At 44.7% G+C, this 23952-nt stretch overlaps 1 protein-coding gene across 1 annotated transcript; it reads left to right on the top strand.

The window, feature by feature from the left end:
• Nucleotides 1-1155: 1155 nt before the first annotated feature.
• On the top strand, nucleotides 1156-4795 carry RTP2 (receptor transporter protein 2). The gene is made up of 2 exons (XM_044255135.1): nucleotides 1156-1425; nucleotides 4282-4795. Exons 1-2 carry the CDS (start codon nucleotides 1262-1264, stop codon nucleotides 4793-4795), a joined length of 678 nt encoding a protein of 225 aa, XP_044111070.1. The 5' UTR covers nucleotides 1156-1261.
• Nucleotides 4796-23952: the final 19157 nt, after the last annotated feature.

Below are 23952 nucleotides of genomic sequence, written 5' to 3'. Positions count from 1 at the left end.
TTGTTCCTCTGTGTGCCTCCATCTTCCCAGGGATCTGGTTTCCAGATTAAAGAATCAGGGCGGATTATGGCTGGAAGAGACCCTAGATACTCTCTAGCCAGCCTTCCCTGTGCAGGTGGGAAGATGGAAGTCCGCTGAGGGAAACTACTGGGTTCTGAGGCCAAGCAGATTTGCTCAGAGCCTGGACAAAGTGTCAAACCACCTGGTTATTTCCCTGCCCTGGCTGCCTCCCTCTGTTGTCTGTGCCTTCAAGTGGATTATGCAAATCTGGAGTCAGGTTCCCTCCTAGTCTCTAAAGTATTTAAATCAAGCATTAGGGAACTGTGGGTGCTTCATTGCCTGGCCTCTCTCAGCAATAGCTGAGATCCAGAAGCTTGCAGCATAGAACAAACTTGTTCTTCCAGCAACTTCTTCTGTATGGCCTGGGACCAGAAACCAAATGCAAGCTCTAACAATTCTAAGACTCTAGGAATCTGAAATGTTATCATTGTGCTTTTTACAGCATGTCAGATTGCATTCTATCTCACAACTTACTTGAGATCTTTCTGAGCAAAGGGCATCTTACTCCTATCTCAATCCCTACGTGTTAAGAGCTCAGTAGTACTCTGATAAATGAATAAATGAGTATGGTTTTGGAAGGCCTAGATCTGAGTCTTGGATGAGGCTCTTAGAGCCATGTAAACCTCAGTTTCCAGATCTGAAAGGAGGGGGAGTTAATTCCCACTTTGGCCAGCACACAGGTCAAGCAATTGATGAATTATAAATAGCAAATGATGGTCCCCACATATAAGGAGGCGTGTGAGCTGCAGGCTCTGCATTCCCTCAGCCCTTGCTTCTCTTTGGCTCCTTAGGGTGTCATAATCACTATAGCACACAGTGCATAAGATACCTGGAAGGGCAGCGGGGTGAAACAGTAGGGGAAGCAGGAGGGGGAGACCCCTGAATGCCTGGGTGGCTGTGATCTGGGTCTGAGCCTCCCAGCCTGCCCCTTCCACCCAACCCTGTCTTCCCAGCCCAGCTTTGGTCCCTGGAGCTCTCTCCTGGGACCTCCCTCCTCCCCAGGCCTGGCTCTTGGCTCCCAGCCCAGCTACCATGGAAACAGGTACCAGGGTGACAAAGAATAGTGCTGGGTCCTGTTTCCACCTAGTCCTGCTGATGAGTATTTTCAGACCACAGACACTGAACTGCTCTACATTGATCTGGGCTCTTTCTGTGTGCTCACTCAGGCAGAATTCAAGTTTCCCTTCCTACCACCAGGACCATGTCTACCAGCCTGACCACTTGTGAGTGGAAGAAAGTCTTCTATGAGAAGATGGAGGTGGCCAAGCCAGCTGATAGCTGGGAACTCATCATAGATCCCAACCTCAAGCCCAATGAGCTGGCCCCGGGCTGGAAGCAGTACCTGGAACAGCATGCCTCGGGCAGGTGAGCAGCCCAGGTGGGAGGGGTCTACAGGCAGCCTTGGGGACATCTTCCAAGGGGAGGCAGAGAGATCCATGGAGCCTGGTCCTAAGGTCAGCTCTGGTTAGAGGACAGAGAAGGAACTTCCAAGGGGGTCAAAGAGGCCTAGGTTCTAATCCCAGCTGTACCACTGACTCCCTGGGTGACTTAGGCAAGTTGTTTTCTGTCTCTGGGTCTTGTTTTTCTACTAAACAAAGAGCTAAAATGTCCTTACAATCTCTGACATTTTAGATATTTTCACATTTTCATAATCTCTTAAAGAATAATGGGGACTGAGAGGAAGAGGTCATGAGGTCCGCTGAGAAAACCTTTAGCTTAGGGTTGTGGCCTGTGCTCTGCTCCTAGGTCTGTTTAGTCAACTTAGTCTAATTTAGCCTGAGTACAAAAAAATTTATTGTTTATCTGCTATGCTCTAGAAACTGCCTTTATGGCTAACTAATTCTATGAACTGGCAAAAATTCGCTTTCCCTTTCACAAAACCAGAAAGTTGGCCTTAGGTGACCAGTTAAAACCATTCCAGCTCTATTGTCTATGGGTTTGCGACAAAAAGACTTAGCATGGGACACAATTTCCCTTAGGTCCTTAAAGTCCAGTGTCCTATACCTCATATGAATCTCATGCTTTCCATAGTGCAAGGAGTCCTTGAGGCTAAGGGGACATATCCCTCTGAAGCCCACGTGCCTCTCCTTCTTCTAGACTGATTTGGGATCAGAACCACAGAATTCCCTGCCCAAGCTGCTTCAAACTCACCTTCAGGGCCTATGCAGGCCTCTTCCCCAAGTCCACTGATTCAGGGAAAGATGGTTCCCCTGGGCCCTCAGGGAGGCCAACAGGTGGTTATATTTTGGGGATGTGGATACGCAGAACTTGGACACAAAGAGTGGGTTATTCATGCATGTTTTATGGTGAGGCATGCTGATGGGGGTGGCACTAGGGGGCAGGCTGTGGGTGGGGAGCTTCTGTGTGTACTCTTGTTCTAAGACCTATCAGTGTTAGAATGAACTTGTCTTTGGGACAAAAGACAGAGGGGCAGAGGTTGGTTGGTTTATTTCAATTCACATCAATTCCGGAAACATTATTGTGCACCTGTTATACACTGGATCCTGGTTTTGTCTCTGGCTGGCTGTGTGTACATGGATAGCTCTCTTTCTCTCTGCTTCTGTTTCATCCCAATAAAACGAGGTTGACTAGATGATCTTTAAGGTCCCCTTGCACTAGATCTGCTGTTTAGAAATTGAAGATCTGAGATCTAGCTTGAGGGAGAGGAAACAACTCTGCATTGGTTTGATTAAAAAGCTGTAAAAGAAGGAGACAGAACACACAAAGCTCCTGAGCTGGCTGTTGCAAAGGGCTGGGAACTTGGGCCCAGGAGCCCAGGGGTCTGGGGGACTAGGGGCTGAGCTCCACGGGCTTGAGGCTGCTCCTTGCCTCAAGTCTCCGCTGGTCCTGTTCCTGGCTGGTGACCTGTGGCTCCCAGCTGGCCTCAGGCAGGCCTTCAGAACCGCAGATCTTATGTCACTCTACACACAGGCTCACTCTCCTTGTAAGCTTAATCCTGGTGCCCCACAGCTCTGGCCCAGCACGAGTGGGGACCAATCAGGCCGTTTCACTGGCCAGTCTGGTCTTGGGCTATACTGAAAGTGTTCTGTGCTTATGTTGTCCATGGGATCCAGGCCTCAGGGTCAGGTTTGGCTTCATCTCTACTTTACAGCCTGGACTGTGTGGTGGTTGGCATAACATAGGTGCTAAGTGGTGTCTGTTGCACTGAATTGAGTTCCTCATCAGAAGTCCTTTGGGCCCTTATACAGGGGACCCAGAGAGAGTCATCAGTGAGGGCAGACCCAGTAGACGCTCGACTGTAAAGCAATTCTAACAGGTTCTGGAAGAGGTTCCTCGCAGGAAGGAAGGGACTGTTCTGGAGGCAACGAGTGTTCCATCACTGAAGGTGAGCAAGGGACACTTGAGGGAGTGGGGCTTGGCTATGAGTCCCAGACCACTTCCTCCCACCAAGCTTAAAGCTGGGACTCAAGGGGGCCCACTTTGTCTCAAGTGTGGCCTGTGTGTATGTAACTGTGCACCTGTGCATGTGTGTGGAGGAGGCTGAAGACTAGCATCCATTTTTCCAGTCTCTATGGCAAGGCTAGTGTGGGGTCTAGGGATGACTTATCAAGGGGTAAGAGGGTGTTCTTTGAGAAGGTACAGGGACCAAACTTCGTAGTCCTCCCCCTGTTGGTCCATCACCCATCCACGGTCCATCACCCTTCCACCAGTCCATCTGGTGGATTCTTTGGTGGATTCTTGGAGGTTACTCTCTGAATTATCCTTGGTGGTCCATGCTCAAGTCGTTCGAGCATTTCCTTTCCTCCCCAGAGCAGGCAGGATGCATGAGTGAGACAGGTAGAGGCAGGGGGTCTGAGTGAAAGGAGCCTTATTTCTGCACCATCATCCTGCAATTCACAGATGAAAAATAAGGCTCGGATTTGAGGGGTGAGCCCTATGCAGGTACAGGTGCATGTCCTGAGTTCATTAGGCTTAAGGGTTGCTGAGGCCACAGGAAGGTGTGCAGGGGGCAGGCTGGAGAGACTGCTAGAAGCCAGATGGCTCCAGTGCCAGGCTCCTGAGGACACTGCTCAAGTCCCAGGGGAGTTCACTGGGAGAAGGCAGAGTGTGTGGAGCGCTAAGGAACCCAAGGGACAGCCAACAAACAGCCTTTACCTCTAGGCACAGGCACACAGGACTCATTCTTTCTGGGCTCCTCCAGGGCAGGCTGTCGCTGGGAGGGAAGCGGACCCTCTCCATCCTTCCCTCCCCTCCCTGCAGGTTCCACTGCTCCTGGTGCTGGCACACCTGGCAGTCAGCCCACGTGGTCATCCTCTTCCACATGTACCTGGACCGCGCCCAGCGGGCGGGCTCGGTGCGCATGCGCGTCTTCAAGCAGCTGTGCCACCAGTGCGGAACCGCGCGGCTGGACGAGTCGAGCATGCTGGAGGAGAACATCGAGGGCCTGGTGGACAACCTCATCACCAGCCTGCGCGAGCAGTGCTACGATGAAGATGGTGGCCAGTATCGCATCCACGTGTCCAGCCGCCCCGACGGGGGTCCGCACCGCAGCGAGTTTTGCGAGGCCTGCCAGGAGGGCATCGTGCACTGGAAGCCCAGCGAGAAGCTGCTGGAGGAGGAGGCGACCACCTACACCTTCTCAGGGGCCTCCAAGCCAAGCACCCAGGAGGGTTCGGGCTTTAACTTCTCCCTTCGCTGGTGCCTCATCGGGGCCTCCCTTTGCCTGCTCATTGTCTACCTGCAGTTCTCCTTCCGTGGCTCTTCCTTCTTTTAGTGGAGCCACGCATGTGGGATGGGAGTGGGGGAAACCGTTCTGCTTGTGATTCTTCTGCAGAGTCAACATGTGCTTTGGACAGCTCTCTCTTGGCCTCAGTTTATTCCTCTGCAAAATGCGAGGTTTGCTCTCGGGGATATATAATGGTCCTTCCATTAAAATTTACAGAGGGGGGTCTAAGTTGGATTTAGGCTTGGTGGTAGTAGTAAACCCACAGGGAGGTCTCTTCTCCCTCCTCTTCCTCCGCCCCCATCTCTACCCCACCTGTCGCTCCATTTCCATCTCCCGCACCCCACTGGGACCCTAGTAGGTCCTGTCATGCCCTGGCCTCATCTCAGGTTCATGTTCAGCGTCTGACCTGCCACTCTTCCCCTTGGAGTAGCAGTGATCCCTCCCATACATCAATACTCAGTGCATCTTGATTTAGTCCCTCTTTTGGAGAGTCTGCTTCCACCATTCTGAAAGTTTCAGATTTCGGCTTTGGTGCTAGAACTGCACTCTCCACTTTGGTAGTCACTAGTTTTATGAGACTATTTACATTTCGATTAATTAAAATGAAATAAAATTACAAATTTATTTCCTCAGTTGCACCAGCCACATATCAAGTGCTCAGTAGCCATGTGTGGTGAGAGGCTGCCGTATTGGGCTATGTAGACATAGAGCATCATCACAGAAATTTCTACAGGACAGCACTAGTCTAGAGCTTGAAAATCTCACTTCAATGTATGTGAATTCATAAAAATCAGAGGGGGGCACAGGTTTAAAGGATGCATCATGGAGCCTTCTAGGGACGGGGACAGGTAGGGATGCCGTGTGTTAGAGATACACAAATAAATTTGTAATCTCTGTGTTTCTGGCTGTCAGTGGATTGGGATTTGTGGGTCCCAGTCTTGTCTAAACTTATCTCCTGGGAAGGAGGACCCTGTTGAAATTCACTACAAGATGATGGCACTCAATCTCTCTTGCTTTCACTGTGTGTGTGGGTGTGTGTGTGGGGGGTGTCTTGGTGAATATATTTCTGTGTTTTAAAGGAATGTGTGAGATACAGCTAATTAGCACTAATTACACAATGCAGGGAAATACTCCTCTGCCATCTTGAATAAAAGTACCATTCAGCCAATTCTATGGCTATCCTGTTCCTGGGGATGGTGAAGGAAGGGTCATATTAAGCAGATATGGAATCTTTCAGGTACAGTGGAGCTATGAGTCTCCATCCAGAGGAAGTGATGACCAAGGGGAAGCATGAGTAGTGGAGGCAGACAGTACCTGTCTGCTAGCACCTTCTCCTTTTCCCAGTCCATGAGACTGCCCCATTAGGGGGAATGTATTTGCTGTGTCCATTTTCTTAGACATAGCTGTGACTTGGGCAGTTTGACTCATGGTTCAGTGTGAGATGACCTTGTGTTTATTATTGTCTGGAATAGGAAACAGAAACTCTCCTATTCACACTCCTCATTCTTTCCTGACATTCACACCTTTCCATAGCCCATCCTTAGAGCATCTATCCCAAGTGGTTTCTAAGAACTGAAGATGAGGTTCAAGGCTGGTGTGTCCAGCTAGCTGCATTTGGAGAAGGGGGGTTGATTTGGACACTGTGTCCCACCTGGCCACTGGATATAAGGCTGGCTTTATTCTCCAGCTTTAGCAGGGGGGCTCTGACGTCTTGTCTGAATTCCCCTCCGGACTTGTAGGTGCAGAAAGGTAGGCCATCTGGAAGAAGCTACCTCTCTTTGATGGGTACACTAGAGGTACAGGAGACCAGAGCATTTGTGAACTGGGGGCACGAGACATTGTGTTCACTTCTGTTAGCTACAGAGAATGCTGAACTGGGCCTGGGAAGCGTGTATGCCCTGTGGGGTGCTGCTCAACTGCAGACACAGGGTGGCTTCTGGGGGTCAGCCATGCTTCTGCCTGTCTCACCTGCTCTAGATGTTGCATCATGTACCTCCTTCTGGAAGATTCTATGATGGCAGTTGTGCCTCATTCTCCCCTTTCTGTTTCCTCTCTGTTGTGATGTTCCCTCTCTCTCCCCTCCCTTACACACCAGGGTTCCCCTGGAGGCTCTCTGTTGGTCTTCCTGGGTACCATGTACATGCTCACGTGGTAGGTTCTCATGCCTGGGAACTCCCAGTCTTTGCAGCTCTAAGGAGCACTGCTACCAAGCTCCAGGCCCACAGACCAAGTGGCCTGATCCCTGGGAGCTCCCTCAGCATGACGAAGACTGATCTCTTCACTTTGCCATCCAAACTTGTTCCTTCCACTTCTTAGAAATCTAGGAGTTATCTCCTAATCCTCCTTGACTGCCTTCCCTACCCGTCCCTGAACAAATGGATCAATCAACATGACCTGTTGATTGTTCTTCCCAAGTACCTCTGGCTTGGTCTCCATTCCTTCTTCCCACTTCTGGCTGCCCAGACTCATCCTTTGGTGTTCCTTGACTCTGCAGCCTCCTTAATAGTCATTACACTTCTAACGTCCCCTCAGACAGTCTGCCCTGCCCTCTACCACTCTCTAGTGATTTCTATCAATCAGATATAGTTAGCTCACTGCTTAAACTCTTCCAGAGATCTTTCCTGCTAATGGACAAAACTTAGTCTCATTAGCTAGGCTTGCCTCGTTTTCTAGGTAATAATAATAATAATACAAGAACATTCATTGAGAAGGAGCTCAATAAGCAGTTGTTATTATAATTTACTGTGTGTGAGGTGCCATGCTAAGTACTTTGTGTACATCGTCTGTTCTGAAAACAACCATTTGAGGCAGACACTATTATCATCTTTAGTATGGCTGAGGCTCAGACGCTGGTTCATGTGAACCCAGTGAGTAGGTCCCAGAGCTAAGGTTGAAATCCAGGGTCTCTCTGATTTAGAACTTCAGTTCTTGGTCACGATGTTGTCCTGCCAGTCCCAACAAGCCAGTGCTCCTCAAACTGAGATGTCCGCTCTCCAGGAACCCTGTCCCCATCTGCCTTCAGGAGCCTTTTCTTCAGGGTCAGCTGGAGCCTTAGCTCCTGTGTGAAGACTTCATTCATGTCTCACCCCCGTGGGACGGCCTCTGCTACTGTGCTTGTCATGCTGTGTTGTCACTGCTGTCCGCATGTGTGTCTGCTAACCACAGTCACTTGTTTTTCTCTTACCTCTCCTCAGTACCTGGCACACAGTAACTGCTTAATCAGAAGGTTGATGGACTAATTTCTTGTCTTGGATGCAGTAAAATCTCCCACACCTTCCCTCCCACCAAGAACCATCCTGCGTATGTTTTGTGGACTGTGGTACCCACAAGTTGGGAGGGAAGGACATACTGACTTTTGCCAGCTATTATGTATAATTTCAAACCCTTACTAGCAACTCTTGAGATAGGCACTATAATTATCCACACTTACAGAGGGGAAAATGAGTCTAAGCAATATGTTTAGTTTTGCAAGGCTTGGAGTTGGTTAGTGGAGGAGCCCAGATGGCCAACAAATGAAGAACGAGATAAGCCTGTATGGCTTAAAACATAACAGGTACTGAGACCCCCAGCACCTTTCCTAGAGGGCAGAGCCACACTCTAACATCTGGATGCCATCTGGACTTCAGACCAATAGCTGAAGACAGAAAGGGAAGCTGGATTTCTAGAAACGTGTTAACAGAGAAGTCTAAAAAATGTAGAAAATTTGTCTACTGGAATAAATGACAGGAAGTTTAGGAGACCTCTCGTAGACATTCAGTGTAAGATTAGCCCCATGATCATGTGCCTCTGATGCTGTTATGGGGAATGAGTATTTGTACCCCACTTCTCATATGGCCTTTGTGACCTGGAAAGGGATGTTTCTTCTTATTATTAGTTTTTGGTGTTGGTGTATATCCTACAACTACATCTGTGTATATCCTACAAGTACTAGGAGTTATAGGAAGGCAATGCTCTATAACCCCCATGTACATCTTTGTGGTGATTTTCTGCCATTGAATAAGCACAGATAGCATGCATTGGTTTCTGGTTGGCAGTCTGCAGACTCCCTGATGAAGAGTACAGTAAGGCATGCAAAAGTATGTGATGCCAAGACTCAAGATCTGGGTACTAGTCCAAGGATACAGTGGAATGGATTAGTATAAACCCATTAAAAACACCCAAAAAATGGTATTGAGGTATATTCTATGGTTATAGAGTTATATTTTCTTCCATAAGTCAATATACATCTACTCTATTTGATTGCTTGCCTGTCCTAAGTTCCACGATCACAAAGGTAATCAGACAGTTTCTGACTTGGAGGACCCATAATGTGCGCTAATCAATGTTATGCTAGGAGAGAAGACAACCTAATCATGTCTCAGGGGCTCGAGGCTTGGAATGGTTTCTTAGAAGAGGAGTCATGCAGTGGGTATGTCTTGAAGGATGCATGGAAGTGGTTGGGAGGTCAAGACTAGGGCTGGCAGGGAGCCAGGAATAACCCATTTCATATCCAGGAAGCAGTAAGCAACCAGATACCAAGAAGAAGTCAGGAGGATAGAGCACAAGAGGAATCTGGGAACAAGGCTAGCAAAAACGTGGAAAACAAGATAGGCTGGAATTGGGTAAAAATGGTTTTCTTGGCTCAAGTAAGGAGTGAGGGAGGAATATTTTGATTTAAGGTAAACATTTTATTGTTAGTTTTATAACTTGCCTTAATTTTTTTAAAGATTTTATTTATTTATTTATTTGAGAAAGCAAAAGAGAGAGAGGGAGCATGAGCAGGGGGAGAGGTTGAGGAAGGGAGAGAACCAGACTCCCCATTGAGCAGGTAGCCCGATGCAGGACTTGATGATCCCAGGACTCTGGGATCATGACTTAAGCCGAAGGCAGATGCTTAGCTGACTGAACCACACAGGTGCCCCTAGAACTTGTCTTTAAAAGAAAATGGAAAGATAATACTGAGCAGCAATCTTACCCTGGTGCCTCCTAGAAGCATTAGAATGGCTGCAGGTGTTGTACCTGACACCACCTGTGAATGAGAGGAAGCATTTAATCTCCCCTCACTGCAATCTCCATCCACACTTCTCTCTCTCCCCAGCAGCTGAGAAGACTCTCAGCCTCCGCTTCAGGGATAGACATGAATGATGTCTTCAAGTGCTCTGCGGGCAATGAGAATCTGGGCTGCAGATCACAAAACTATTTTCAGTGACATAACAGAAAATGTTGTTTATTCAATACTGAAATAAGGTCAGTTAACTATTTTAATAATCAATGAAAGTAGGCAATTAGTTTCTGGTCCCAATTGTTCACATATGTTAAATTCAACTGAGGACAGTTATGGTACAAATGATTTTTCCTTTTTTGCTCCTTTTTATAACTACAATTCAAACAAATTACTTCCTTAAATATTTGACTATACATATGTCCATATCTATTATAGATACACTGAACAAGAATAAATGTTTCTAACAGAATAAAATATGCAAAACTTTTGATGTGTGTGTGTGTGTGTGTTTATACATCAGTAAGTGCTTATATAAAAGGTGAGAAAAAGAAAAGCAGCCTCTGGCATCTGGGAGCTGCCCTAACCTTCACAGGTTAGGCACTGTCGTGTCTCTTCACAGCTGGTTGTGGTGTTCACTTGTTGAACACAAACACTTCATAAAACACCAACCTCAATCGGATCTTTCTGGGGTGATGCTGGGTCAAGGCAAGCATAAGATCACTCTATAACTGTATCTGAATAAAAACAGAAGCATGCACACTGTTCAAACTGCAAAAGATGACCAAACAACCCCCCATCATGGTCAATATGAATGGCCACTATTTCTTTACCAGTCATATCTCCTGGCCTGTAGATAAGAATAATTAAGATATCCCATCATAGAATTATCCCCACTTTCTGATAATATCCATTCCAGAGTGCTGCCCATTTGCACAAACCTTCCCCCACCTGTCACATGCCCCAGTGCTACAGTGTGTCTTTTCTAATGCCCTCTTACTGAGATGCTTCAAGTTTGCTAAATGCATCCTTGCTCTTTGCAATCAATCAAAAAACCCAACTTTGTTCGGTAACACGTGTGTTTCTGGTGGTCTTTGGAAATTGACAAGGAGGTTATATATCACTTCTTCTAGTATCCATGGGGTGTTCGGATGTCTCCGTGAACTCAAAAACAAAAATACATAGAAAGATTTTTTTCTGACTCTGAGATATTTAACTGAGAAAACCAAACAATTAACCAAGTAAAATAAAATTTAAGGACTTAGAAGTTTTAAAAGGGTGTTTCTAAATCTTAGGATAAAAATGAAATATATGTATTTGTCTTTATTTAGAAGTTAAGGAGTGCAACTTCATGTAAAAATTATTTCTATTTTCATGCTTCGTAATCCTTTAACAACCTATTTTATAGTATTGGTAGACTTTTAAAAATTTTATTTCCCATAAAAAGTTAGACAACAGGGGCACCTGAGCGGTTTAGTAGATTAAGTATCTGACTCCTGATTTTGGCTCAGGTCACAGTCTCAGGGTTGTGAAATCGAGTCCCACAGTGGGCTCCATGTTGGGTGTAGAGCCAACATGCTTAAGATTCTCTCTCTCCATCCCTCTCTGCCCTCCACCCTGCTCATGCCCTCTCTCTCTCCTCCTCTAAAAAGAAAAAAAAAAATTTAAACAACAAATGTCTATTCTAGTACTGATTATATTCACATTTTCAGAAAATGTATTTTTACCCATATTCTTAAATCTATTTCAAGAATGTTACATAAGCTATTAATTCTTTTGGTAGAATAGGGACAAATTTCACATACCCTCTTCCCTGCCAACTTGGATTTCCAGTTTTGATAGAATGAGCTAATATTTTATTACTAAATTAAGAAAATCCTTTATGGCTTATATGGTTTCTTTCAAGAACTGTATTAGACACATGCATTATGTTTCATAGTGTTAATTTAGAAATTGACTTTTAAATTTAAAATTTTATTTCTCCTCACCATCTTTATGCAAGCCCACCCCACTTTTGAGGTCTTTATTTTGATTTATTTTCTTCCTTTCATTTGAAACACTTTTGTGAGAAGTATTTTCAGAGAGGGGCTGTGGTTGGTTTGGCTGTCCAAGATTTCTGTTGCTTTTATTTGCCCAGAATAGCTTGGCTAAGATTATATTCTGTGATCACAATACTTTGTTTATTTATTTATTTTTGTCTCAAAACTTGGTGGCATCATTTCAATGTCTTCTGGAGCTTTTTGAGACAGAGAAAAATTTTGTTATCACCCTAATTTTTCCTTTCTTTTACATTGCCTGATATAACGTAAAATGTGTGTGTGTGTGTATGTGTGTGTGTGTACAATAGCCTCACAAATCTTGTAGAGAATACAGTCCAGAGAGTTTCTGAAGTTTTGCTTGTTTTGTTTTATTTCTTGTAGTAACGTCATCCACAGAGGAGAGGGAGACATTTATTCTGATTTTTTAGATTGTCTTTATGTGTTTGAACTATAATTTTTCATACAATTAATGACTTTTCTCCCCCAATGCTTACAGCAGGGAGATGGAGGGAGTGTTCTGTTATAGACTGTGTCATGTCTCTTCAAATTATTTGGTCTCTGACAAAAGTAGAAGAAAAATACCTTATTTCCTAGAAGTTTGGTTTACTGGAAGAGAGGTCATGTTATCAAGGGGTTAATAGGGAAGGAGTCTCGCTTAGATGTAGCTACCCTGCATGGCCATAGGAGTATGGCAAAACTGTCCTTTTCTGTATTTTGTGGAAAATCAATTTGTTGTTGTAGATCATTGCTTCTCTCGCTGACTGCCAGGAATACCTTATTAGAAGTTGCCTTTAATAGTGGTATTCCCTTGCTTTACTTTTCTGCAAATTTAATCCAAAATTAGAGCAGTGACTAGATGCTTCCTGTGTAGGGACCTGGTGTAGTTCCAGAAGTGGGGTGGAGACTTGCCCCTTGTGACTGTCCTTCCACTGTCCTTGCCACTCCAAGCCTGGAAAGATGAGTAAGTACTCTTCTGCTAGGAGAGGTGATCTTTTCCTCTTAGTGCTGAGGTGAACTTCTTTTTGCATATGGAGATCCACAGATTGGTCCATATTCAGTGGCATTGGGCTTACCATGGTATCATACATATATCTCTCAGCACTTTGGGAATGTAACATTTGTGGTTTCCAGTGAATACAGATATCTCTCTCTCTCTACTTTACATTTGATTATGCCATAGGGAATTTAGAAAGTTTAGAAGGTTTGGAGGATAGGTACATTGGCTGACATGTACCACCTTGAACCTGAAGGTATAACTTCTAATTTGGATTTTAAAATTCTACTCCTGTAAACTTACTCGAATTTTCACTAGATCAAGATAGTAAATAAATAACCTATATAGATTTAGATACATATTAGGTGACATTAAGTAACCATTTTTTTAAAAAAATTAGTACATTGTATTCATGCATCTCTGGTCCTTCAAAGAGTTCTTTTCTTAGGTGTGATTGACCACTAGTTCTCTCCTAAAATCCTTTGTCCCATTTTCCACAGGAGTAGGATCTTAGCTGGGCACACAACCTCATAGAATAAAGCCTCCTTATCTCAGACCATTGGCAGGTAAGTTATGTCTTTGTGACTAAGTTCTGGCCACTAGGACGTAAGTTACACAGAATGAAAAGCATTGGGGAAACTTCCTTAAAAGACAGTGTTTAGGTTACAGATGGCTGTTTAATAGAAAATTAGTGGCATAAAACAATAGTAATAGTTGTTATCTTTCAAGGCTGCTGAGGGCAGAAAGAACTCAACTGAGGGCTTCCGACTGGCTGTCTCTAATGCAGCTGCACTCAGATGCTGGAGCTGAAGCATGGAGGGCTGGCTGGGTAACTTTTTTCATGGAGTCCAGAGCCTCCTTCATGTGGGCTATTGGGCCACCAGGCTGAAGGTGTCAAGAACGAGAATCCCAGTGAGGAAAGCAAGGTTTAAAATTTCTTTTGTGACTTAGCTTGGCAATCACATACTGTCAGTGTACCATATTCAGTCAGAACAATCACAAAATTTTCCCAGTTTCAGAGAGAGAGTAAATAACTCACCTTTCAAGAAGAGTGTGTCAAAGGCACACCAAAAGCAAAACATATGGATTGGGATCTGTTGTTATTCCCACAGATGATGACCATGATGACCATGTGTCTTTTGTTCTCCTCACCTTTAATTTTTTTGGGGGGGGGAGCGGAGTTAAGCCAGCTGCCTCAACACAGATCTGCTATCTGTGGTCATGAGGCCAAAGCCACACATGACAGAGAGACAGATAGAAGTTACCTGGTACCTAATACCACCAAATACCTTATCAGCCACGGATCATCAACCTGAAGTTTTATGCCCGAGAGAAATAAACATCCTAGCTCTTAAAGCCACCCATGACTATCTTGAATTTTGGGTCACTAGGAACTGAACCAGACCACCAGGAACACATCAGGGTCCTAGTTCATTAGTCTGCACATTGGAGCCTCAGTCACATAGCATCAAGTGCTGCCTCCCAAACTCCCCATGCGTCCCTGGCATTCTTGATGTCCAAGGCTGCAATTCTCTGGTCCTCATTCTTCACCAACAACTAGTTTACTCCCCTCCTTCAAGTTCAACAACAACAAAAAATGCTCATCTTTTAGGAAACTGTCTCAGATGCCTAGAGACAGAATTAAGGACGTCATCCAACACATTCTCACACCCTGTTTTGTGAGCCTACACTTAACAAATCCACACTATCTTGAATGGCAGCTATTAGCATATCTTGGAATCTCCTGCTGCCTTATAAATTTCTTGATCATGAGGAGCATTTTACATTTATCTTTCTTGTCTTCCTGCTTGGCAGTTTTCCAGAGCACCCACCTCAGGATCCCTCATGCTCAATAAGGCTCAATAATTTTGTTCTATGAATCTCTATTCACTTTCTCCCTGATGATAGGAGAGAATTTTGTATTCATAATTTTGTACTTTTTTTTTAGAGAGGGCACTGTCTCTGGATTCATTTTTTCCTTGGAAAATATGAAATGGGAAATGTTCTATGAGGAGCAAGTAGACATTGAAAGAAGGAAATGTGCACACAGGTCCTGCAGACACTTGGAACAGGATGAGCAGTTTAAGAGAGACTAAAGTGTGTGGCCAGTTTAGGGACTGGTGAGCCCATGTATTTTCTAGAGGGTGAAACATTGGTGCAAACCAAACTTGAAGAAGTTGAAACCACATTTCTGACAGTCTCAAAAACCTGAATAAGGATTATGGACCTTTTTTCTTTTCTTTTTTTTTTTTTTTTAGGAAGCTGTAATTTTTTTTTTTTTTTTTTTTTTGGAGCTTTGAAGGGAAACAATGATATCATCAGATACGTATTTATAAGTTGAATCAGGCCAAGTGTATAGAATATATTTGAAGGAACTGGGTAGGGAGTTGGAGAAGAGACCCAACAATGAGAGGCCAGTTAGAAAGTTTTTAAAAATAGTTCACAAGAGACATAATATGGTCCTGAATTAGAGTGGTGGCCTACTATGACAGCAGTGGAGAGAAACAAAAACGAAATGCAGTCCTATAGAATTCACAAGATGTGATTACTTAAATGTGCCATTAAAAAGGAGAGGGAGAGAAATATGATATGAGAAGAAGTAAATTTAGGCATTATTGGGGGGGTAAATGTAATAGTCAAAGACATTAGGGTCAACATTCATTCAATATTTGACCAGCATTTTGTGAATATTTCATACATTCCAGGCAATCAGCCATAGTCTCTGCTGTTGAGGAAAACCCTTTTGCCAGGAGCCCAACATGCATACAAAATATTGTTAGAGCGTAAGGTAATTACTACAATGAAACATAACAAAATAACACACAAATAGTCCTCTTATTTCAGAACTGTTTAGATGCATAGGTCTCCTGCTTTGGGTTATGGGTTCTAGAAGAACAAAGCCATATATGGTTTGCATCAGTCCTCTGGAGTTGCCGGAAGTAGATCTATACAGAAATGCCCAACCTCTTTTAAAGAAGGAAATGGGACTCTGGAAGGATCTGGAAGACATTGGTTTAGGTGGGCATGGAATCTGAGGACTGAACAGGACTAGAAGGTTGTTGCTGGTTGCAGGAATCTTTTCTTACCTCTTTCACCTCTCCTTGGATCTAAGAATGAAGCTTTCCTGCTACACCGGTCCTCTTAGAAACCCTGTTTTCTTTAACCCCTGCTATCACATGTTGATGAGCCAAAGGGTTTATTTTTTTCTCAGGGCATTTCATTGGCTCATCAGTTTATAATAAAAGATTTATGACTAAGAAGTGCAGAAGTAGGGCAATGGGGAAGAGAGCGTAAGAAAAGATTGAAAGCTGAGTAGATTTCCCATGATGCTGTAGGAAAGAGAAAACCCCCAAACCCCCAAAACCCTCCATATTTGTGTTGTCAGCATTCAGACAAGTACCCACCTGCTACCAATTCACTGTGTGGTTTGGGCAAATCACTGCACTCCTCCAGGCTTTTATCAGCACGACCACCCACCACTCCTACTGCGATACGAGGCCTGGTTTCCAGTTTGACCAACTGACATATACAGACATTGAGGAACTTCCCAGGGAAAAATTCCACTGCATATATAAGTGCAATTCAGTTGATTCAGATATGTCTGTCTGAAGGAGGGTGGGATGGGGTCTTGCAGTATTAAAGGTAAGTATTGTTCTGAGTAACATGTGCAGAGGTGTATGTGTGCACTGGATAATGATGTAAAATGTTTTTCTTGTGTTGGTGCAGTCCAAAGTTTTAGAATCACCGGTATAAGGAAATGGCCATTGGGGGCATCATGGAGAGAGTGATGGTCCAGGGAAGTATTCTTGGTCCTGGGCATAACGCTGGGAAAGATGGGTCTGGACAGACACAGCAGTGAATGAGGATGGAAACGGCTACAAAAGGGAGCTCCTGACACACATGAGGTATCCTTGGTGGGTCTCCCCTTCATGAAGGAACCTTGCAAATGTAACGACAAGTGGGTGAAAAGGGAGATTATGTAGGTCAATGATTCTGAGACCAGCTATAAATGGGAAATGGATTGTGAGTACAGTTCAGGAGGCTGGAGGGCATTTGGATAACACGCAGGAGGGTGGTTTATATTAGATCTGCAGTGTTCAAACTCAGTTTTCCCTTCAGGCCTTTTGTAGCTATGAAACTCTGTGGCAGAATCCTGTGCAGAGGTCCAGAAAGAATTTCTGCAACATGCCCTTGCCTGTCCTGGCTGTCCCTGAGTCCCATGTGCAGCAAGCTCTAAGCCTAATTTGGGAAGCCTGTAATGACTAACACTGGCTCAGAAGGTGTCTCTGATCATTTCTAGGGAAAACTCTTTGATTCTATGGCTCAGGCAAAATTCTGTGTCATTTATCAGATTGTGACTTCTTTTCGAAGACAAGATTGAATTTTAGTCATCTCTGAATCCCTAGCACGGCACCTGTTACAAAGTGTTCAATAATCGAGTGTTTGATGAAAGTGAGTCTTTTTTTCCTAGTTCTTTGCAACTCTGGGACCAACACAGTGCTCTCTGCAAAGTGGGTGCTTTTAAAATGTTGGCAGAATTAAATGAATCAAACCCGGCCCTGAAATTGTAGATGAAGCTGTCATGTACCAATACAGCCAGCAGAGGGCAGAAGAGTTCAGTTTAACAACATCTTCTGCCTCCCGGAGCCAAAGCAGCTATGCTCAGCCAGGGCAACAAGAGCAGGTCTGTTTGTTTCATGGGATTAGGAAATGCACAACCAGAAAACGATGGAGACACAAAGCATGAAGGCCTTACACATTAATCGCCAAAGCGGGGTCTGGAGGATTTAGGCTTGGTGGCAGTAGTAAACCCCCCAAAGGCAAAGCCAGGCCCACTGTGCTCAGGTTCTGCTCAGTCAAAGCAGTCACAGGAGGTGAAAAGGATGGTTGGGGATGACTGAGTTAAGAGGATGAGAGAGAAGGTAGACAGGGGCAAGAGCAAGGAAGGGAGATGAGAAAGGAGAACACAAGAGGAAGAGAAAGGGAGAAGGGGCAGAGCAGAGTGAGAGGTGAGAGGGAGAGTGGAGGCTGTCGTTTGTGACTCCAGCATTTTCTAGAATTAAGTTCTTCAAAGATACAGGCTCTGCATCAGAATCTTTGCAGGGGGGACCCCAGCATCTGTGCATTAAAAATGTTTCCTAGGCGGGCGCCTGGGTGGCTCAGTGGGTTAAAGCCTCTGCCTTCAGCTCAGGTCATGATCCCAGGACCCTGGGATAGAGCCCTGCATCAGGCTCTCTGCTCAGCGAGGAGCCTGCTTCCTCCTCTCTCTCTGCCTGCTTCTCTGTGATCTCCGTCTGTCAAATAAATAAATAAAATCTTTTTTTAAAAAATGTTTCCTAGGCAATCGTGTTGTGAAGTCAGACTTAAGAATCATTAGTCTAGACGAATATTTGTAGTTTTGAGTGTGAGGAAATTGGAGTAGCTGTAGGGCTACGTTCTCTCCACAGGACATCTCTGTGTTTGCGTAGCCCCTACCACACGCTTCAAAGTGTAGGTCTTAGGATCAGCCCGAAGAGGAGCTTCACCATCTGTTCTGCACTATTCTGAGGGACAGGGCTCTCGCTTCTTGCCTCACTTCTCAGACCCAGCTCTTCCGGCGGATGGCTGCCCTGGGAAGGTGCCTGGAAGACCCCAGATTTAACACCTTGTTTTTAGGGGGCAGGTAGGAAAAGAGAATGGAGAGGTGTTCTCTGGGTGGCACAGTGGGGCAGAGCTCATTTGTCACTTTACTGGAAAGCCCTGCAGAGAAGTCACAGATCAACAAGTGGGAGGCTTCTGGAAAGACAGATGGAGCCACGATGAGAAGGGAAATTGAGAGGAGAATTAGGGACAAAGTTTCCTTACCTACATCTAGTGGGACGGGAAATGTTGGAGTGGCAGAAAGAGTTGTGACATCAGCCCAGCTGCATACTGTGTAACCTGGGCCCTCTGTTGCCTTGTCCACTTGATACTAACACACTCCATTAAATGTGAAACACGACGCAGACATGGGCTCACACTGCTCTTCACTCCTGTGGTGTGCCATGGACATATGCCCATGTCAGTGATCATGGATGTGTCCTCCTTAGGCCTTTCAAGAGATGTAAAAACTCTTAGATTTTCAGTAACTATATTAACATTTTTGTATTATGCCTTCACGTCATTCATGGCATATAGGAACAATTATACTGAGCAGTGTTTAAAGGTTTCTCTTTCTGAAGCTCAGGGAGGACTAAGGGCTGCATGGATATGTGTTCCTGAGAGTGTCAGCAGTCTAGGGTTGGGGTATACGGAGCATACAAAAGAAAAGAGACTGTTTTCTAATAGTCTTAGAACTTCTAGTAGTCACAGTTATGTGAGGTTCATGTTGTTTATCCTACGTACAGAATCCATAGAGACCTCACATAGAAGGAGAAAGAAGTTTATCTTCATCCCAACATATATTTTTTATGGACTACTCTGTACTTCACATTTTTATGGTCTCCAAGGAGGATACAAACACAGCTGAGACAAGGTTTCTCCTCTTCTTACAGAGTCCCAAGGAATGGAAATATAAAGTGATCTGTGAGAGTCTCTACTAGGAGCACAGGAGAAGGCCATATTGATTCTAAAAGACTCTTGTAAACATCTTAGAATAAGTTGTCCTATGTCAACAGATATGTGTTCCAGGTGGAGGGAGGTATGTGCGCATAAAAATGGATACAAGAGACTTCAGGGTGTGTAGAGGAATGAGCAGGTGGCCAAGGTACTGCGAGGCCTGGGATACAAAGAGCGACACAGAGTGACACTGACCAGGAAAGTCAGGGGCTGAGGAAACATGACTGTCAGGCTGATCTGCTTGAATTTGAAGTGCTTGGTACTGGGGAGTCATTGAAAGCTTTTGAACTGGAAAGTGACAGGATAGAGACCAGACAGAAAAATTCTGCAAGAGACCAGCCTGAGATGTCACCACCCAGTCCCTCTCATGGAAAAAGTTAACCTTACAGACTTCATTCATTAACACTTTCATGCTTCATTATCTCATACAGTCACATTAGGTCAGGCTTTGTAGAAGTTGGTGAAAGCCAATTTGGCAGGCAAGTCTGACTCCTCTACCATCAGCATCTGTAGAGGCATGAGCTGGGACTCCGCCAGCTGAAGAGCAGCCCAACAGAAGCCCTTAGAGGATTGTAAGTTTTCATTCTAGGGCTCCATGGTGATAGGGTTGCTATAGAAGGAAGGTCCCTGTGGAATTCTCCTGTACTCTACCATTTGGCAAGAAGTCTGGATGCTCACCATAGACTACCCCATCACCCAAGCCACAAACCACCAAGTTTGCCCTCTACTGGGTGGGTCATATACTCCAAATTGGTCTCCTCCCAACTTAAGTCAAACCTGAGGCAGCTATAAATCTGAGACAATTCAATAAATGAATTCACACTAAAGTGTTAATAGCTATGGAGTTTTGAGGTCTATGTCTCCAAGGAAAAGTATATAAAAGAAAAGAGACTATTTTCTAATGAATTAATTCCAGTGTCTGTGTGTTGGATTTCTATGGAAGAGATCTTCCTGGGCCTTCAAATCACGTATGCTCAGTGTGAGACATGCCTGCTTCCCTTGGCAGGTCAGAGCATCGGCAGGGACAATGAGCGCCCAAAACCTGGTTCATTTTTATCACCTATTGGCTCACAACTGGCTGTGTTCATCTGAGTAACAACAATAAAAACAGGCTTTATTTTTTACCATGTGTTATGGGTTACCAAGCACTTTCTCTTACATTGTCTGAGCTGGTTCTTAAATCCTATTTCAGCAAAAGCAAGGATTATCACACCCATTTGAAGCAGGAGAAAACTGAGAACTTAGGTCTAGGGGTCTCAGACATCCGAGCCAGGACTCTTTTCTGATTCCATGTTGCTTTTCCCACAGCCTGAAATTCTCTCCTCCTCCTCCTCCTCCCCTTCCTCCTCCTTCTCCTTTTAAGATTTATTTGTTTGAGAGAGAGAGAGAGGGAGAGGGAGAGCACACAAGCAGGAAGGGTAGAGAGAGAGGAAGAGAATCTCAAGCAGACTCCACAGTGAGCGCAGATCCAACGCAGAACTCTGTCTCACGACCCTGAGATCAGGACCTGAGCCAAAGTCAAGAGAGATAGATGCTTAACTGATCAAGCCACCCAGGTGCCCCTTTCACCCTCTTCTGATTGGGAAATAAAATGGCTTATCATTTGCAAAATATCCAGAAATCTTCGTCAGACATTCACTTCCTGTACTCTCAGGAATTTGTGGGATTTGAAGACATTTTAGAGAATGTCTGGATTAGTCTTTTGGGATTACCAGTGGTTCTTCTCATTTCCTTAACTTGATATCCAAACAAGCCATCAGTATGTCCTTCAAACCTAATTAGGCCCCATTTCCCTCATGGCTGTCACTCCAGCCCTGAATACCATCTTCTCTAGCCTGAATTAGTCTGGGGAATATGGTCCCCAATAATAAACACAAACTACCTCCTCTTTCAAGGATACAGGCCCTGGAGGGCTTGTTGTTGGAGGCCTGGGTTGGGGAGGTATGAAATGCCTTTATGTTCAGCCAACCAGTTGCGTCACTACTGTTTAAAGGAGAATGTGTCCCTTCCATTCTGACTCCCCTTTTCTCTTAAATGATTCTTAGGCTATGCCTCTGCTTCTATGCCTGCCCTTCTACAATTAATTCTTTGCTTAGCAGAAGGCATTAGTTTCAAAATATCAAATCAGGTCAGTCGCTTACTCAAACCTACCCTCCCCAGGAAATATTTCCTTAACAGAGCCTTCAAGGTTCTGTGTGATCTGACTCCTGCCTGGCTGGCTGGCCTCATCTGCTAGCCCTCTCTGATTCAACTACTCTGTTCTAGTGCCCTTGCCTAGATATTTAACAACTAGATATCTAGTTGCTGATATTTGAATGTACCAAGCATGCTTCCACCTCAGGGCCTTTGCACTGACTATCCTTCCACCTGACTAGGAAACGTCTTGTTGCAGATATTTGCATGGCTATCTCCTTCACCTCATTCAGGTATCTTAAATATTTCCTTAAATATTTCCTCCTTAGGAGGAGGAAATATTTCTTAATATGCTTAAATGCTTCCTCCTCAGAGGAAATGCTTAATGCTTAAATATTAAATGCTTAAATATTTTCTCCTCAGAAAGATATTCTCTAACCTTCACACTCTATATCTTGCATTCATGTTTATCAGTTTGGACACATATTAATTAATTATTTGATGTGGTTATGTTTTGTCTCCTTTAGTAGGACTTTGTCTCTCTAGTTCACTGCTAAATCATTGACCTCTCAGCAGTGCAGATTCTCAGTACTTATGTGTGCAAAGAATTTGAGTGAATCGATTTTACAGTAGGAGAAACTGAGGTCCAGAGTGGGGAGGGCAGGTCAGTAGCAGAAGCAAGACTCAAGAGCAAATGTTCTTTCTAACAGGCCTATGAAATGTTCACTGGCCTCCTCCTTCATATTATATAAAAGCCAGAGTCTTTTTCCATATAAATCCTCATTTTGAGAAAGAAACAGCATTTTTATATCACAATGCAGTCTAGTTTGTCCCTTTATTTCTTCAAACTTAAACTCTTTGATTTTTAAGGCTGGAAGGAACCACAAAAATTACCTATCAAGCCTTTTATCTTGCAGATGAGGAAAACAATGGCCAGCTGGATCAAGGCAGATCCAGAACTGGAACCTACGTCTCTCAACTCCCAGTACAGACACTTTGTACTTCCCTGTATTGCTGAAGGTTGAGCATCTATATCTGCTTACAATTTACTCTTTCTCATTAAAATGGGTTTCTATGCCTCATATTGGCAAGTAGTCACCCCCAAATGTACATTTCATAGGGTGGTGGAATATTGTTTCCAGGTATCTATCACATTGAAGAGACCTGGATGCTTTCTGTAGACACTTGGCTCCTGGCTGCAGGCTGTTCAGCCAGGTATCTCTTGCATCCTAAGAACAAGGGGGAGTGTGTGAAACGTTCTAACATGGAGTAACACCCTCCCTCTGATCTTGCCACTTCCTGGTTGCGAGCCTCTGTGAAAGACACTTATGCTCTCAGGCCCTTAATTTTCTTCTTCAGGAGACTGGGCTAGCATGCCCTAATGTGCAGATGAGGAAGTACTTTGTGAACCACAGAGGGCTGCATAAGGATGGGGAGAGGTGATTTCTGGGGACCAAGGGCTGAAATAGCCCCTCAGTACAACCACAAACCTCTCCCCCTCCCAGGCTTTGGAACTTGGAAGAGAATCCCTGGGGGTTGGCTGCAGAGGGCTTAGGTTGGAGGTATGAGGTTCCTCTGGTCTACATCAATGTTTATGCAAAGCTTGATCATGGAGGCTTTTAAGGAAGAATTCCTGTCCCCTTTTGTCCTGGCTTCTCTTCTCCAGTGGTCCTTAGATGTTTAACAATGCAAGGATTATAAAACAAAACCAAACAAAAATAAATACCAGAAATCAACTTATCCACAGCCCTAGCACTTCAGCAGGGCTATGAAGGAAGTAACAAGACCCAATTACCCCCATGTAAGTATTTACATAGCTAGATACCTTGAGTACTTTTCCTGAGAAGCAGGAGAGGGAGGGAGAGGGTAGAGGCAGAGGTTGGGGTAGATAGTTATCAGCCAGGCTGGATGGGAAGGGAAGTGCAGAGAAGGAGAGAGAGAGCCAGCTCTAACCAGACTGAAGTCAGAAAATGATGGCAGAGAGGGAGAGCTGTGAAGAGGAGTGGGGGGGGGGGCATAGAGAGAAAACAAAAAGATAGAATAGGAAAGATCCTGAGAGAAAGTCAGAGAAAGGTTAGGGAAAAGGAGAAAGAGCAATGAGAAGCAAGGTCAGAGGCAGAGGATAAGGACATGGGAAGAGAGGAGCAGGAGTCTGGGGAGGGGAAGTCATAGAGATCCCAGAGCACAGAGCAAGGGAGTGGGGCTGCAATTTGTTCCTGGGATGGCTGCTGTTATAGGAAAACTCTTCTTCTCTACTCAGTGGGGTTACCAAGGACCAAGTCTTGGCCAGAGGAGATATGAGATTATTTTGGGGGTTGTGGGGGGTATGGTGCCTGTGGACAATTGGGCTGATATAACTAGATTCTGAGTCTCCTGTCAGGGGCCAAGGAGTTTCCAAGATATATAGAGAAAAATAACATATATTTCCTAAGTTGGGTTCCTCTGTCCCAGATTCATTGTCCTCCTAGACTATTCCAACACA

Source organism: Neovison vison, chromosome 6 (assembly GCF_020171115.1).
Source record: "Neovison vison isolate M4711 chromosome 6, ASM_NN_V1, whole genome shotgun sequence".
Lineage (NCBI taxonomy): Eukaryota > Metazoa > Chordata > Mammalia > Carnivora > Mustelidae > Neogale > Neogale vison.
The sequence above is the reverse complement of the archived record's forward strand: the minus strand, read 5'-3'. Positions and strand labels throughout refer to the sequence as shown.

Excerpts from the sequence above, each read along its gene's own strand:
- RTP2 (XM_044255135.1), top strand. The coding sequence starts at position 1,262 with ATGTCTACCAGCCTGACCACTTGTGAGTGGAAGAAAGTCTTCTATGAG. Across the intron at positions 1,426-4,281 it reads GAACAGCATGCCTCGGGCAG|GTTCCACTGCTCCTGGTGCT; the intron begins GTGAGCAGCCCA and ends CCCTCCCTGCAG.